This window comes from Trachurus japonicus, chromosome 8, assembly GCF_045865225.1.
Source record: "Trachurus japonicus isolate A0001 chromosome 8, Traja_1.0".
In the NCBI taxonomy this organism is placed as follows: domain Eukaryota; kingdom Metazoa; phylum Chordata; class Actinopteri; order Carangiformes; family Carangidae; genus Trachurus; species Trachurus japonicus.
Genome location: NC_140914.1, coordinates 18,820,290 through 18,837,446, shown reverse-complemented (window position 1 = coordinate 18,837,446; position 17,157 = coordinate 18,820,290). Strand labels below are relative to the sequence as shown.

Below are 17,157 nucleotides of genomic sequence, written 5' to 3'. Positions count from 1 at the left end.
AAGAAGAATAGAGAAGTAGATACATGACGGGGCTGTGAACGATACTGTTCTCAGCTAGTGAGAGGAGGAAGTCACACCACACACAGGTAGAAATAAAATGACTAGTGTCACCTCTACCACAGGATCAACATGTCCGTTGATGCGACCAAGATTTTATTTGAAGGCTTCCTGCAGAAAAGAAAAGATACTTTGGTAAGTGGGAACATATCTTTGACTTTTGTATGAGCGTATGTTAGCAACTCTTTGTTCATTTTACAGTAAATCAGTCACTCTGTTTATGTCTTTAGAAAATAAGGTGGGTGACCTATTGGTTTAGGCTTCAAAATACAACCTTGTTCTTCTACACCAAGGAGAATGGCAGCGCTGTGAGTAGATATTTGCATTGAATTCCTTATAAGTGAACAGGATTTAGGCTCAGTTTATCACATTTCTTATTGGGATCCTGTTTAATACCTCTCATATACCATTTAACAAAAGAATGGTCTGTGTGTTCATGTGTTCGTCCTTTTAAGACTCAAACATCATGTTGACATTACTCTCCTTACAGTCGCACTTGAAAGGCTATTACTACATTTACACAGTAAGTTCATTGATTACAGGACACATGAGAAATTGCTTTGCATGTAAAAAAAAAAAAAGCATTTACTTGTGTAATTCTGTTTCATGCTACCTTATACTTCTACTTCATACATGTCAAAAACAGATATTACAGTTTTTCTTAACACATTTTGTTACAAGTTACTTACAGATTAGTAGAACAAAACATTCTAATGTATTTTTCTAGAAGTATCCATCAGAAAGTTGTCACATTTTGCCATACCTGTATCAGCTGCATTATTCAAGTACTGCTTACACACATTACATGCATTATATATCTGACAATTAATTACATTTGGTATATTTTGCTGCAAATCCTGTAGTAATATACTCTACATTTACTCCACTGCCTCTTGTTGTGACACCTGACTGATACAGTTTGTATGCACCCATCTGCTGGTCTAGGTGCAGTCAGTGCGAGAGGTCCACAGAGCTAGTGGCAAACGCTTTATGTTTGAGATTAGCATGACAAATGGGAAGAGGAAAATGTTGGTGAGTCACTTCTGTGCTCTGACTGTTTTCTCAGTAAGTGTTATTACACTGGTGAATCTGCTTCCAAACCATTGTGTTATTTACATGTGTGCAGGCAGCACAGACAGCAGCTCTTAGACAGGAGTGGGTAGAGCACCTGTGGCAAGCCATGCATCTCTCTACCTCTCCAGTTTCAGAGTCCAAAGACACAGAGTAAGTAGGAGGAAGGACTAACACTTCATGTTAAAAAATATCATTTTAATTCAGCTAGACTTGAACCTTTGACATTAATGTGCCTTTGGAGGATTTTTCTTTTACTATGGTTGCCTTCTTGTCAGACACTGACCTTGCACTCTTTACTCTTCCTTTAGCCTTGAAGAGTTTGAGCCGCAGCAAGACATATCAAACAGCAGTGAACCCATTTGCTCAGAGAGCGAGAGTGTGATGGAGTTCCTGCCTGCGCGGCCCCTCTCGGCCCCGGTTCCTTTACCCCGAATCCACTGTGAAACCAGGAGTGAGGCCTCCTCTATGCCCCTGTGTGAGGAGCTGGACAGTGAGGATTCCACCTACCAAAACATTAGTCTGTTAACCTGTAACCTTGATCCTCAAAATGGTAAACTTCAAACTAAACTTTCAAAATCCAGTCGTTTCCTCCCTGTTAAGTCCTACATAAGTCTTGGATTGAGTTGTTGTTTGGTCAGTTATATGGTGCTGAACTCTTGTTTTTAGTTGACAGTCCAAACGATCCTCAGTGGCCCAGTGGGTTGAGCAATGCAGAGACACAACCAGAAGGCGACTATGATGTTTTACCAGCTAGAAAGAGTATGAAAATGCTTTTTTATAATTTACTATCTATATGTCATATAATGGTTGTTAAATTGGTCTGATGATGTATAATGTTATGTTTCCTCCTAGTATGTGATATCAGCGTTTCAACGGAGATGGATGAGGATGTATATGACGTTCCTCTCTCTTATAGGTCTGCTGAGCAAGGTGAGATATCATATAAACATTGTCATATACATTAATAAATATATATGTATATTATAAGTATCTACATATATTTTGTTTTGTTTGTAATCCATTTCAGATCCAGAAGAGAGCATCTATGATGTACCAAGCTCTGTTTTGCGGAACTTGCCTGATGGCACGACAGGTAAATCCTGCTTCATGTGTTGCTAAAATGTTCACTAATGTGCAACAACAACTGCAAACATTTTCTCTCTTAAAGTCTCTCAAAGTCTCCTCTCTGGTTGCAGAGGAGCAGCATGAGGAGGAGCTCTACTGGAAGATCTAATGTCCTGTTTGAGGACAGCTGGTGGTGGGCAGGAGTGTACAGCCCATCTTTGTGTTTTAAGCTCAAGAGACATGAACAGTATTTATGCAACAGATATAGCTATAAATTATGTTGGTCACTTTTTACCCTTTTGAATGCAAGACAAACATACAACCACAACAGGGGTTTAACTGTGATATTTATTTCACCTCTGTCTACACAAGACCGAGAACCACACTGTTATATTTATAACTGTGGCAAACACATGGTTGAGAAAGGTCTAGCGATACACACCGTGGGTTAGCTACACTATGGTTCACACAAGTAAAATGACTCATATACATGTCACCGACCTAGTTCACAGTTTAAAGTTATACACCATCAACACTGATATTGCTATATACCACTCTTTGCACTGGTTTTAATGGGAATGGTTTGAGTTGGTTTAACCCTTGATGGGTTTAATGGAATACAAAATCATTGTTTGTTGCAGGTACACGATGAGACCAAAATAAAACTTAGGCATGCTAATATCATTCTGGGCACTCTCATATATCATCTTCTTTTTTTATTATTATTCTATTTATTTTAATTTCTTCTATTTAGAAGATTTTTCTGCGGGTATTAATATTTCAGAACCTTTTAAACTACACAGATATTAAGTCAGTGAAGTGAGTGACTGGTCACATAGTGCCCGTTAATTTCTTATGAACTCTTGAGCTGGTGAAGGTTGTGAAGATGTTTGTAAACAAAAAATAATTTGCTCTAATGTACACATTATATCCAAACATTACACTACATCTACAATACTGCATTCCCAGAGAAGAATTAAACAGATATCTAATATCACTTGATATACATATAGCACGCACAGTAGGCTACATAAAGTAGCAGTATTCATTCGACAAATATATATAGTAGTGCAATTACTGGGTCGAATTGTAAGCAGAACCAGGCCTTTGTAACAAGCAATGCATAAAAGTGATTTGTGCATTCTCAATATGTTTTTTCACTGAAGAAAATCAGTACAATTACAAAAAAATGCAAAACAATTATACAAGAATATATGAACCTCGAATTAACAAAAGATAAATACACTCCAATGAGCTGAAGCTTTAGTTTGGATCAATTCTGTGTTGTGATCATTGTCAGTTAGCAAAACATTTGTAATTATATTTGGTTCATAGTATTGTGACACAAAAAAGGAAAAGACTGAGAAAGTGCCTCTATACAAGTAGATCTAAACTGATCTTCCTGCTGACTCGTTAAACTGTAATTCACCTTAACTGAACTCTTTTCCTTACAGTTCTATTAACAACTAACTATAATTATTAAGACCAATGCAATTGTGTTACTGATTCACTACCCATGATTAGCCCCAAAAAGACACCTTTGCTGAGAAAAGCTGAGTGTAAGTTGTCAGTGTTTTACAGTACATATTCCAGATCTGACCACCACCCACTTCTGGTCATGAAGCTGCAGCAGTGACAGAAGCCATTACAGCTGGCAAATTAAACTATGTCCCTCTGCCAAATTATATCTGGCAGTCTGGTGTTGGAAATGGGATGTAGTGCTTAGTTTTAGAATGATACGAGTTAAGTGTTAAGAGTATCAGCAATCAAGCCTGGGCTTGGGATTGTTCCCTGAGGAACTCCTCCAGGACAGTGATGATGCTGCAGGCTTCGGGCAGGTCGCTGTGCTCCGCCCTGGCGTTCTGCAGCAACACATCCCCATTTCCGCAGCCCTGTAGGAACTGGCAGCAGCGAAAGAGGGCGTAGTGACTCATCTCTGCCTGCCGCACAAAGCGCTTCAGGCTGTTCATGTCCTGGATGGCCTACGGAGGGCGAGTTGTGGTTGACATGGAGAAAACATCAAGTTAAAAAAAAAGGAAGCGACTGAGATGAAATAGACATGTTACATGCTGTTATCTGGCAGGAGGAAATAAGAGCTGTTTTTGCATTAAATTGATTGTTGACAGTGTAGACTTTACACTGTAGAGGGAGAGAGAGAGAGGAAACAAGGGCAGAGAGAGGGGTGTATGACCTGGCACAAGTGAAGCTGAAGTTGTAAGAAAATATGTTCTGCACTTTTCTTTTCTTTTTTTTTTCTTTTACTGATTAATCATTCAATCAATAATAGCAATACCATAAGCTTAATCGATGAGTGTAGGTTTTGCTACCTTAAGTTTGAAGTTCTCCAGAATCTGCCTGAGCAGGAAGGGATTACAACGCTCTGCACCATTTAGAAACGCCTGTATCCAGTCATCACAGAAACGATTACTGACTGGAGTGAGAAAACATCGTTATTAGACTTCAAGCACTCGGACATTAGAGAGAAACAATTTTTTTTCTTCAGCAAGTGCGTGTCATGGAACACGGCTTACCAGTGTTAGAGAGCGTGGGCGGGCTGGTGGAGCAGTCTATAATCAGGTCAGACTGTGTGTCCTCTGAGATCGCCTTGCACAGTGAAGCTGTTGTGGTGTCCTGCTGAGACAGACCTTGCAAACTGGCTGCTTTAATGAACCTGGTGCAGAAAACAAGAAACATTTAACAGCTGGAAATAACACATACAGTTGTGTAATTACAGACAATGGCACCTGACTCACCTGGACACATCGGCCTTCGTCCTCTCATCTGAATTTGTGACGTCCATGTGTGTGTGACTCAGAGCCTGTATGCAAAAATTCGGAAGATTAAATGAATTGTCATGGACAAAGTAATAACAATATATATCAATAGGGCTGCAGTTTTGTAATGACTACATTAAAATATGGATTACCCTCTGCCCCACCTTTATTTTTTTCATACATAAGATTTTGTCTAACCAAGATCCTCCTACTAATTAAATAGTCCTATTACAGAGGAACTGACATTCACAGTCAACAATGACAATTTACACAATTGTTTTTCTACATGAGCTGGCAGAAGGGAAGGGTTTGTGGTTATGGTTATAATGGCAGACTCTTGATGTGACCTGATATGAAATGCGCACTCCAATTTGTGTAATATCCATTTATTGATGTATACATTATGAAGTGAATATTGCACAGATTGAGACGTGCGGGTGCTTTTCCAGTCATTATTTAATGTATCTAAATTTCATTATCTTCAAAAAGCTTTTTCTTTTTAGGGAAAACTCTAGTGGTAAAAAATGACTCACGGCGTGCAACAAGAAGCTGATGTTGCCCTGGACCAGCTGCACCACTCTGTAAATGTGCATCACAGACTCCTCATACCACCGGCTCAGATAGGGACGCACCTCCGTCTCAAGGTTCTGCAGCTAACACACCCACAAAGGAAAAAGCAATTTTGCATTAGTAATGTCAAAACGAAGCTACAACTTCATTGCACTGTTATATATTATATTCTCTTACCTCTGGGGTTTGCAGGCTGCTGTGTAGGCCTTGGACGTATTTATCAAGCTCTAATCTAAATGTATGTTGTGTTAAGGCATTAGAACTGTTAGTTGCTTCTCTGTGCATAGATTCAATTATGTGGAAGCACTAGGACAATGCAGGAAAAGACGTATAAAATGAATGCCCGAGGGCTTTGGATGGTGTGTATAACTGCAGCTGACAACATTTTGCAAAGGATATAAGTTCAGTCCTTTTTCAGAGCCACCCATGAAGCAGATGACATATCCATTGCCATCAGCATCAGGCTGTTCAGGAGACCTTTCCTGCTCCAGGAGGCAGCAGTAGCAGCCAACCGCCTCCTCTGGGATACTACAAAGAATAAATCAGCAACACATTTATGTTTTTTCAACTTATTCTGTTTGTATTTGGATAAAAAGTTGTTGGGGAATATGTCAAATGATAACCTGAGTTCCACAGTGGCGATGTTGCCCATTCCTCCGAGCAGGGCTCCTTTACTCAGCCTCCTCGAAATGTAGGTTCGCAGCTCGGGCTCGGCCTCTGATGGCAGGCTGCTGTCAATCAATGTCAGGCTGTGGGCAAAGGCAGAGAAGTCAGTATGGGGCACAAGCTGCCAGTGTTTGGGCGATGAGAAATTTGGAAGCCACTCAAGTCAATGGTGAAGAGATGGAGAAAGCTGATGACCATAAGCCACATCCAACACAACACACATCTGAGTCACATGGCTGTAACTGTGCCTTTTCTCAAGAACGTGTTTAAATACATTGCTCTACAATACTGTGCAGAAGAATTCATTTGCATTTTGTCAACTCAACACCATGTGATTGAGACTAGGAGAGACCTAAAGGCAATGTAACTCAGCAGTACAGCGATGATCGATCAGAACGCAGTCACAAATGAAAACAGAATTGATTCCATGTTGATTGAATTTCCGGTGGTGGCGCGTGGATACACCAATGCACAACAGGAGAAAGCCAAAGAGAGAGAGACGACCACTGAAAGCAAGGAGAGGGTAGATGGATGGCTCCTTCGTTACCTAAAGTCATCGTGACTGGTTGTGGAGTCTGCTCTTCTCTGGTTCCATGCCACATTTTCCCCAGAAGCCTCAGATCTAAGACAATTAACAGTTTCACTTATCACCTGGTTAGTTTAATGGACATGTCTGGTGTTTTACCTGCTTGAGCGTCACTGTCATCAGGCTCAAGAACAGGTGACTCGGATCACAGACTGCATAATAATTCACACACTGATACTGAAAAACCTATGTTCACACACCCCAAGGATTACTTTTCCAGGTTGCATTCAGAAGGAAAAATCATATTTGTGTCTTGACTTGTAAAAAAAACTTATAAAAGGAAATAATCCTGCAATAAATGGTAATAATTAGCAAGTTAAATACAATACAAATGTCCCATGTATCATCCTAGGGCAAGAACAGCTGACCAAAACAGAAACAACAAGGGTGAGTAATATCGCCCATTACCTTGTGCCTTGATAAAGATATATGGTGTAGTAGCAGTTGAGCTGGACTTTCTGGCTGTATCCAGTAATTTCTTCGCTGTCAAAGTCATCTTTCTCCTCCACGTCAATTGAATCCTGGAAGGACGAGGTCTGGGAGGTAAACATGGTCCCGCTGCTGCACGGAGAGAGCTCACAGCCGCAAACACTGACACAAGACGAGCTGTAGTTTTAACTGTCTGTGCTGTGTTATGCTGGTAGATGAGGATGACCGAGGTTAGGATCTACGTTTGCTATAATTAAAATGGATAAACTCGCATATGGAGAACTGCTGGGAGTCTGGTTATCTGTTATTTCGTCTAGGTGCCGACTGCGCATGTCCGCTGTGAGCCTGTGGAAATATGTCCGACTGTGACATGGGATTTCTGACTCCCGTTCCGGGACAAACGTGACATCCCACGGGTGTCCTCCTGACCTGAACTAAAAAGATTTCACGAAAGAGACAGATACTAACACGGACTGGATGGATATAGATCTGTACAATGAATAGTCTTGAAGAAAGTGGTTTAACAAGTTCTATCAAGCAGCAAACTGCTTTCTCTACACTTCCTATCGGGGATAAGTACCTTGGCACGACACTCACTCGCTGTCATGACAACAAGGTTTAAAAATAAAAGACCCAACAGTCTAATGTCAATGTCAGGTGGTGTGCCTGCTGGCATCTAAAATCAAAAATAAAAGCTTACAGAAGTAATTTACACTAACCACTAGAGGACGCACCGGGGCTTAATGCTTAGCAGGCTTTTTTACAAAGATACTAGACTACTCTTGGCTTTTGGAGAACCAGGACCGCCGCCATCTTCCTTCCGGGCAGCCGTTGTTATTTCCTCCGCCGTCGTTAACTGTTGTTTGTCGGGATCATCAGGCGTTGAGCTGAAATATCACTAACCATGGGAAGAAAGAAGAAAAAGCAAATGAAACCATGGTGTTGGTATCCTTTTCCTTGTGTTCTCGTGTTACACCTGCTACTATAACGCTGCCTTGTTCTTATCATGTTTATGCTTTCGACATCGTTATCTGTTGTTTACTAAGATAGCATCGGCTGTAAGCTCATTTGAGGCTCCAACAATATTAGAAATAATAATGTGTGTATGCAAACTCGAAATATAGCCAACATGGCCGACGTATAACTTACTGTGGGTTTAGTTGAGCCGAAGTTGAATTACCAGTCTCTATTTAAATACTGTACCGTCATAGTTACAGGATATTAGGGAGCAGGTGGCGTTGCTCCTTGAAATCTGTGATGTGATGCTACTGTTAGCAAGATGTTTTTGTGTGAGCAGCTGCACGACACATTACAGTGAGTGTTAACAGTTGCTGTCATGTATGTGATATTTTGTGTTTTATGCTTTATTTTGACACGATGTGGGTTTGCATGTCTGCTGTCTTGGCCAGGTGTCTCTTGTACACAAATGGCACATCCTGAAAAAAGCAAAACAAATCCACACATGGTCTGCATGGTACTGATGGGACTAAAACAGTTTCCTAAACCATGATCTCAGGTACTGTAACAGAGACTTTGATGATGAAAAGATTCTCATTCAGCATCAGAAGGCCAAACATTTCAAGTGTCACATCTGTCATAAAAAGCTGTACACTGGACCCGGGCTCGCAATCCACTGCATGCAGGTGAGGAAACATATGATGAAAATCAGATTTATTAAATCAAATGGACTGATTTTTAACAAACCATTATAACATCTAATTCTGTATCACTTCTCTTGTAGGTACATAAAGAGACGATTGATGGAGTTCCTAATGCAATACCTGGGAGGACAGATATTGAACTAGAGATATATGGCATGGAAGGTATTCCAGAGAAAGACATGGAAGAGAGAAGAAGAGTGCTCGAACAAAAGAATCAAGGTTTCAGCAATGAAGTACAGTAGCGTACGTACCGTCTTGATTTTGCTTGTCCTAGAGACTGATTGTAAAACTAAATTTTCAGAAACTCAGAAGAAAAAGCAGAACCAAGATGACTCCGATGAGTATGATGACGATGATGAACCAGGACCCTCCTTCCAGCAGCCGACTGCAGGTCAACCCCAGGCTGGCTACATCCCCCCTATCACACAGCCGGGAATGCCTCCTGGCTCTGGTGCTCCTGGGATACCACCAGGCAGCTACTCAGGTACAAAACAGTATGCATCTTACATTACAACAACAAAAAAAACAGCTGTTGAATTAATCTGAAATAACACTGCACTGGCCTTTATTAGTTCTGTGAAGGTAGAAACAAACACTGTTGTACGGGTTTGCATTAAAAATGAATTTTCTTGTTTTAGGAATTCCCCCAATGATGCCAGGTGTGCCACCACTGATGCCAGGAATGCCTCCCGTAATGCCGGGAATGCCTCCAGGGTAAATGTCATTGTTCAAGATTATCTTTTAAAAAATCAATCCCATATCCACTCATAGGAACTTGGGCAGGACCAAGAAATAAGACTCATTAATGACACAACGGCCGTTGTGTGCAGAGCCCTGACCTCTGCTCTTCTATCCAGTACACCTGAAGCTTCACGTTACATTCAAACAAACTAATGTGGCTGCCACAGTTGTTATATTTCATCAATGAGACCAACATTTATCTTCTAAAAAGAACTTGACCAGCCGTCGGTAAACCTCTAAAGACATGTGGATAAGTTACTCAGCTTGTTTCCTCCCCGGGATGACGACGCAGGTTGACCGGCCCATGAGCTCAGCAGACTGCTGCTCCCACAGGTGGCTCTGCACTTCTCCAAAAATGTCGGAGTAACATTAAAATGCACTTGTATTTTTTCCACAAATCCTGACCCAAGTTCCTTTAATTGTGTTTTTAAAGCACATCTTTTCTCTCATATTTAGGATGATCCCAATGGGTGGGATGATGCCTCCAGGCCCAGGGATGCCTCCAATGATGCCAGGCGTGCCACCAGGTAACCAATAGCATTGTAGCACTTACAACTCGTGTTGTACATGACACATATGTTGTGTCATTGCTGCTGTGACACTTTGTCTCCGTGTTTCACTTTGTATAATGGATTTGTTCTGCTGGTGTTAGGCATGCCCCCTCCAGTGGGCCACCGCCCGGGCATCGCTCACTTGGCTCAGGTCCCCCCTTCTGTAAACATGCTGACCAGACCTGTTGTTCCTGCTGCCACTGTCCCCTCAGCACAACCCGATGTCACCAAACCGCTGTTCCCCAGCGCCGGACAGGTAGAGTGTTTATGACATCATTTACCCCTGCACAATGTCCATCTCCCTCAGCACTTTGACGGAGCAGAACATTATCTTCTCCTGATGAGTATGGGATGTTTGAGTAGCTGTCTTTCCTCACATAGGTTGAAGTAAAGGAGACTTTATCCAGAAAGTTTTTATTTTTATTTTTTTAATTTACATTTCCTATCTTTACTTTTTTTCCTGTGCTACAGATGGGCAGTCGGGTTGCAAGTACAAGTGCAGGGTCGTCAAGTGCAGACTCAGAGTCCGCCTCCCCTAAAGCTCTGTTCTCTATCACATCACAAGTACGCAGCTGTCTGCCTGCTCTGCACCCTGCAGCTTTACAATTGACATGCACACAGTTGTGTATAATTTGCATCTGTGGTGTATTTGGGCAGATTCATTCTCTTTTATTTGCCAAAGCATTTTTAGCAAGAGATTGATTATTTGTGTTGATAGAAAATACTACTTGCTTTGTAATTTTAGTGACATTTATTTGCTTTTTTTGCTACAAATCTGCATTTATAAAATGCTATTTGAAATTTAGCTTGGTCAGTGCAAAAGAATAAAAAACCTACTAAGTTCTGCAGATTTGTAAAATGGGCTTTTTGGGCTGCCGTCAAGCAATGTAGTACCGCATGCTCTTTTGGATTTGTTTTCTCGCAGGTTTGAAGAAATTGGTTTTACTTTGGTCATGCATTACCAGGTTACTCTCCTATGTGTGCAATAACAGGCTCATCAACAACTTGGCATCAACATATGCAAAGGTGAAGTGATGATAGCCTGGTAAAGAAACAGATATGAGAGGGCTGTAAAATTCCTCTCATGTTGATTGATTCACTAACAAAAACAGAGTACAGTGGAAAATGAAAAAAAAAAGGAATTTAAGTAAAGCCTTTGGAAAATGATGTAGATACAGGTTAAATAACCCAATGATCCCAATTTCTCTGTTTCTCCAGTAAAGGTCTTGAAAGATATATTGCTCAAGTGTACTTGAGTTCTTTGAGCCCCATGAATGAAGAAATTTACTGAATAATGTGGTAAACTCTCAGCACATAGAAACAAAAAGGTGTATCTTAACCCTGTGTTCAAATATTGAAGATGCCAACCCTATTATTATTCGATCCTAAATAGAGCCAAATATCAACTTAATTCAGAGTAACCTCAAAGTATGACTAAATTAATCCCCAGGTGAAAATGCAAATGCCTTTCAGCAGAGTGTGATGTGTTTTCCTTTTCTCCCCCCTCAGAGTCAGCAGACAGTGTCAGGGTCCCCCCACCCTCCCCCCTCTACCTCCTCTGACCTCTCCAAGCCCACATTCCCGGCCTACACTCAGGCCACTGCAGCTGTAGCCAGCCCCAATGGTGGCAGCAGTACAGTCTCCAGACCTCCCTCTACTGTGACCAGTAAGCCTGCCACCCTCACCACCTCCAGTGCAACTAGTAAGTTGATCCATCCTGATGAGGATATCTCACTGGTAAGTAGCCCAGCTGGAACTGCCTCTTTATATTGTTTTTTTTTTTTGTTTTTTTTACAGTAAGTAGTTACAGAGCTTGAGTGTTAATCATAGCAAGTCAATATCACAACTTCAAAGTTTTCTTTGAGTTTTCTGAAATAAAAATTGATGGATTAATCTTTTTTTAAAATTAACCTCTGACTCCAGGTTGAATCATAGAATTTCACTCAAATCGTTTTCCCTTTGTTTCTGCTCTCTGTGTCCTGTAGGAGGAGTTGCGGGCGCAGTTGCCCAGGTACCAGCGCACTATGTCCCGCCAAGGCCAAGCCACCGCTGCAGACCCATCAATGGGCCCTGTAGGAGGCATGATGGCTCCTCAGCCGAACATGAGGCATCCTTTACCAGGTATATACACCAGAAAACATCTTTACATTTTAAGGCTTGAAGTTAGTTTGGAACTGTTGTTTGACATGAACACTCAGAGAGCTGCTTGTTTGGATAAAGACTCTCAGGTGGTTTTCACACCTGACCAAGAGGACTCGGTTCGATTGGGTAGCTGAAAGTCGTAACATTGTTGCATTTATCACTTGGTTCGGTTCTGCTTTCACACTGCCATTTCTGAAGCGTATCAAACTTTCTAAATAACATCATGCAGTTGAAAAGGGTGCTCGTCGATTGGGCTAATTTGCAGGGAAAATCCCTCCCTTCTGACCAGCAAAAACAAACAGCAAACATGAAGCAGCACGTTCAATTAGCTGTTTTATTTAACATATGCCACACGCCGACCGTCATTCATAGAACCACAGCTACCTCCTTATTATCTGCTTTGAGGATTGCATTTGGTTTTTTTTACTTATCAAATGCACATGGCTCAGCAAGCCTGACCATCAGGTTAGGCAGCCAGGCAGAGAGCATTTCACTCTTACAATGAGAAAATGAAAGAAAAACAGCACCGGATGAAAATATGGTCAATGACGGACTACGAGGTGTTTGCGTTACTAACGTTACACAGACACACTGTGTATAGATTCACTGTATATTACAACACTTTCTACATTTGGTCACACTGCATACGAACCGAGACCCACGTTTTCAGGCTTGTTTGCTCTGGTGTGAAAGCGACCTTAGCCTTGTAATGAAACAGTAGCCATATGTATATTGCAAATGCTGCTTAAAAAGCCAACAAATGCATGTTGTTGCAGGCCAGTATGGTAGTCCACCACAGGGGATGCCAGGCTATATACCAGGAGGGATGCCTCCGTATGGACAGGCCCCTCATGTGGTTCCCCCAGGGTACCAGGGGGCCCCTCCGCGGCCGTCCATGGGTATGCGCCCCCCTGTCATGTCTCCTGGAGGCCGCTACTGAAGCCTGCCTTCCTGTCTTCTATAGGTTTGGACACTCAACCCTTTTCTAATGTCCTCAGCTGCTAGTAGACAAACCAGTATTATAGTACCAGGATGCACTGTTTATTCTACTACTGAGCTATGAGGAAAGAGACACTGAATAAACAGTAAAAAAGAAAAAAAAAGAGCTATAAATGCATCACAGAGCGCATGGGAAGTATTTACAATGTACCTAACCAAGACTATCTACTGTTGTCTCAAACCATTTCTGTCCTGTGGCTTTTTTTCCTTCTCATGTTTCATTTAGGTGTATAGAAGTGTAATAGATATGGTTCGTAGTGTTGTGAAGGCGCTGGAGTTACATGGGCAGTACCCACCCTTGATAAAGGCAAGTTTTGTAAATACATTTCTGTTCTAAGCTACACAGTGAGGCCTTCACAGCACATAGTGCTGTTGGACTTCATGTCCCCAACTTTGTTTGGTGAGGGCTTCAAGTTACTGTTTATTGTGTTTTGTGTTAATAATTTAATGAAGAGAAACCCCTTAAACCATAAATAGATGAAATGGTATGTGTATTGTTGTAAAACTGTACTGTAATAAAATGTGGCAAAAATTGAGGACTCTTCTTTGCGGGACATTAGTGGGAAAAGAGACGTCACAGCAGGTTTGTACTACAGTAATAAACTGTTGACTGTTTATTGTCTCTAAGGCAAACACTGACAACCAATAACAGAAATGCTTTAAATGAGTTGAAATGAAAATGTGAAATGTTTTTGTGACTTATGTTGAATTTCTTTCATGGATGCTCTGTACATGGCACTGGCAGACTGGCCTTTGACACACTGAGTGCACTGTACAGCTGCATAACTTCGGGGTTGCTGGTGGCTGCAGTGTTAAAACCCAGATTTCTCTTCTCCCTGTAGCAATGCCATGGGGGACTGGCTGAGGCCCTGTCTCAGTGTAGCCCTGTTTCAGCCCGAGGCAAGTCTCACCATTTTCTGTCTTCTCATTCATTACCAGGGGCCCTCACAGCTTCCATGCTGTTGGATCTTTATGTCCCCAAACTTGTAGCAAGTTTGGTGAAGGCCCTTGTTTGTGCTCTTGCGTTTAGGCAACATTTCCTTCAGGCATGTTAGCTCATGTGGATTTAATTCTCACTTGTTAAAGAGATAGTTCACCCTAGAATGATATTTCGCTCATTATCTACTCACCCTCATGTTGACTAAGGGCTGGAAGAATTTTCAGAGTCCACCGTCCCTTCTCTGAGTTACAGGGGGTCTTGGCGTAGCAGTGCATTTCAATGCCACGGTAGCAAAGGGACACCAGAGCTCTTCGTAAAAAAACACACACAAAAAACATCCAAATACCTCCATGATGCTCGTATGTAATGTCCGTCTTGTGCTGAAGCCCCAAATTGCGTAATTGTCCCGAAAAAAATTAAATAAGTCCACATTCCAAGCATGTTTGTAGCATTAGCTCCTAGTGTCTGCGCAAGGTTCGCACTGAGACCGACTCGAGTCTCAGTCGGTCTCAGTATCAGTGCGAACCTTGCGCATGCGCGCTGGCAGCGGAAGACCGGACAACAACACTAGGAGCTAATGCTACAAACATGCTTGGAATGTGGACTTATTTAATTTTTTTCGGGACAATTACGCAATTTGGGGCTTCAGCACAAGACGGACATTACATACGAGCATCATGGAGGTATTTGGATGTTTTTTTGTGTGTGTTTTTTTACGAAGAGCTCTGGTGTCCCTTTGCAACCGTTGCATTGAAATGCACTGCTACGCCAAGACCCCCTGTAACTCAGAGAAGGGACGGTGGACTCTGAAAATTCTTTCAGCCCTTAGTCAACATGAGGGTGAGTAGATAATGAGCGAAATATCATTCTAGGGTGAACTATCCCTTTAAGCTTTTATGTGCCATTGAAACTGTATCTTCCATTATTTACTGGTAAGAGCATCAGGAAGCTCTGTTTTCATTTATCAGCTCTCCACTGAAAGTATAGAGCTTTTAAATGAAACTCAATTCCTCATTCCTTTTGATATTAACTAGTCCTACAGTCCACTGCAGTTAACCGATTCATAATGATGGCTTGGTCAAAAGTCAAAGTGTTTGTTAGACTGCCACATGTGTTTGCAGTCTGTCACCTTCAGCCATAAGTACATCAAATGTGTGTTGGGAGATTTGTGATGAAAAAGATGCTTGCAAAATGGCTTCACCACCTAATTCCATTTGTTTCATCAGCTTTCCTCACTTGATCTTTTGAATTTAACTACTTACATGAAGGAGAATCTCTGGCATTAACAGGTTAGTTAAAGCTGTAAGTACCACTGCTATACTTTTCATTTCCGCCCGCCTGTTTCAGTTTCTTGTATACATTAAAGCAAGATTTTTGATTGAATAACACAAAATAAGCCTTTAACACTTCAAAAGCACTGTACACTGATGGCAGCCAATCTTTCATTATGATCCTATAAAATTACAGGAAAAAAATCATAGTTACTACCTTCATGTGCAATGCAATTTTTCAGCTTCTATCAAATATGAGCAGCAGTATCAACATACTTTGGTGCAACTGTGAATATTTTACATATGTTTACATCATACAAATTAATTGGTAAGTATGGTCTATTGTAGTTTCCTGCATATCAGCCTGAACCTGCTGAAGAACACAGTTTTATGAAAAGAAGTCACATTTTCTTTCTTTCTTTTTTTATAATGTGTCTATAAATATAATTATGAATTGGTTGGGGAAAGGTGTAAGTGTTGACTTAAAACTGTTTTAATTGTGCATTTTCATTTTGGTGTCTAATGTTTGTTTTCTCTCTTTTAATAAAGCATTTCCTAAACTCAAATGTCTCAAATGTGTGGTAATTCTCCCGGCAGTGTTACGTATTTAAAAACTGTAAACAACTATTAGTCGGTCAAATGTAGTAATATACTAAAGTAACAAAATGCATCCGTGTGTGTGTGTAAGAGAGAGAGAGAGAGAGAGAGAGAGAGAGTGTGCACACAAAGTAACAGTAAAATAAACAAAATAAATTGAGTAAAGTGTGATATTAAATATTTATTATTAACGAAACAAAATGGAGTATTAAAATGCTGTTTGCATCAACTGTACCTAAGGACTATATTGCTTTTAAACACAAGCTACTTCACAAAGGAGTTATACACTGAAAGCAGTTCAAAATGATTCCATTTCAATAATGTGTAAAACAATAACAGCGCAAACAGGATTCAAAGCTTGTGTTTTCATAATCTGGACAAAGAATGTCTTACATTCACCATATATACACAAAGTATTTTGTTTGTCATGCAGATGAAAAGAGACTCATTTTTATATATAATGGAATAAATTGAGCAAAGTGTAATGATCAAATATAAATAACAAAACAAAATGGAAAATTCATATACTGTTTGCATCAAGATAAATGTGACAACTGGTCTGCAAAACAACTGTAGGGCCTATATTGACCCGTATCTCAAAATCTTACATTCACAAAAATGGATTGATTCTTGATACATTTTTGATGAGTTTGTCTGTTTTTAATCAATCACAAGCTTTTGTGACCACTGTTATGACTACTTCACAAAGGAGTTATACACTGAAAGCAGTTCAAAATGATTCCATTTCAAATATTGTGTAAAACAATAATAGCAAAAACAGGATTCAAAGCTTGTGTTTTCATAATCTGGACAAAGAATGTCTTATATACACAAAGTCTTTTGTTTGTCATGCAGATGAAAAGAGACTCATTTTTATATGTACATGGATATAATGGAATAAATTGAGCAAAGTGTAATAATCAAAATAAAAATAATCACATATTATTAACAAAAAACAAGATGGAAAATTAGAATACTGTTTGCATCAAGATAAATGTGACAACTGGTCTGCAAAACAACTGTAGGGCCTACAT

At 40.6% G+C, this 17,157-nt stretch overlaps 3 protein-coding genes across 7 annotated transcripts; 2 read left to right on the top strand and 1 right to left on the bottom strand.

Moving 5' to 3' along the window:
- Positions 1–30: 30 nt before the first annotated feature.
- Positions 31–2,879, top strand: LOC146983064 (uncharacterized). Its single transcript, XM_085784420.1, has 10 exons — positions 31–192; positions 288–365; positions 548–580; positions 1,003–1,089; positions 1,184–1,281; positions 1,440–1,681; positions 1,798–1,890; positions 1,984–2,061; positions 2,159–2,224; positions 2,328–2,879. Exons 1-10 carry the CDS (start codon positions 130–132, stop codon positions 2,363–2,365), a joined length of 876 nt encoding a protein of 291 aa, XP_085640546.1. The 5' UTR covers positions 31–129; the 3' UTR covers positions 2,366–2,879.
- A 75-nt stretch (positions 2,880–2,954) lies between these two features.
- c8h17orf75 (chromosome 8 C17orf75 homolog) lies at positions 2,955–7,553 on the bottom strand. Of its 2 annotated transcripts, XM_085784418.1 has the most exons (10): positions 7,201–7,553; positions 6,754–6,828; positions 6,164–6,289; positions 5,940–6,068; positions 5,718–5,778; positions 5,504–5,623; positions 4,950–5,014; positions 4,728–4,867; positions 4,524–4,627; positions 2,955–4,178 (listed from the first exon to the last, which is right to left on the bottom strand). In XM_085784418.1, the coding sequence occupies exons 1-10, from the start codon at positions 7,341–7,343 to the stop codon at positions 3,963–3,965; spliced, it is 1,179 nt and encodes a 392-aa protein (XP_085640544.1). In that variant the 5' UTR covers positions 7,344–7,553; the 3' UTR covers positions 2,955–3,962. The 2 variants fall into 2 exon arrangements, with proteins under 2 accessions (XP_085640544.1, XP_085640545.1); XM_085784419.1 differs by lacking the exon at positions 6,754–6,828.
- A 426-nt stretch (positions 7,554–7,979) lies between these two features.
- LOC146983062 (BUB3-interacting and GLEBS motif-containing protein ZNF207-like) lies at positions 7,980–13,847 on the top strand. 4 transcript variants are annotated; one of them, XM_085784415.1, is made up of 12 exons: positions 7,980–8,166; positions 8,738–8,864; positions 8,963–9,101; positions 9,184–9,366; positions 9,521–9,596; positions 10,080–10,150; positions 10,276–10,430; positions 10,646–10,738; positions 11,684–11,911; positions 12,160–12,295; positions 13,093–13,280; positions 13,542–13,847. In XM_085784415.1, exons 1-11 carry the CDS (start codon positions 8,126–8,128, stop codon positions 13,254–13,256), a joined length of 1,413 nt encoding a protein of 470 aa, XP_085640541.1. In that variant the 5' UTR covers positions 7,980–8,125; the 3' UTR covers positions 13,257–13,280; positions 13,542–13,847. The 4 variants fall into 4 exon arrangements, with proteins under 4 accessions (XP_085640541.1, XP_085640543.1, XP_085640540.1 ...); XM_085784417.1 differs by lacking the exon at positions 10,646–10,738; XM_085784414.1 differs by having other exon boundaries at positions 13,093–13,847.
- The last annotated feature ends 3,310 nt before the right edge of the window (positions 13,848–17,157 follow it).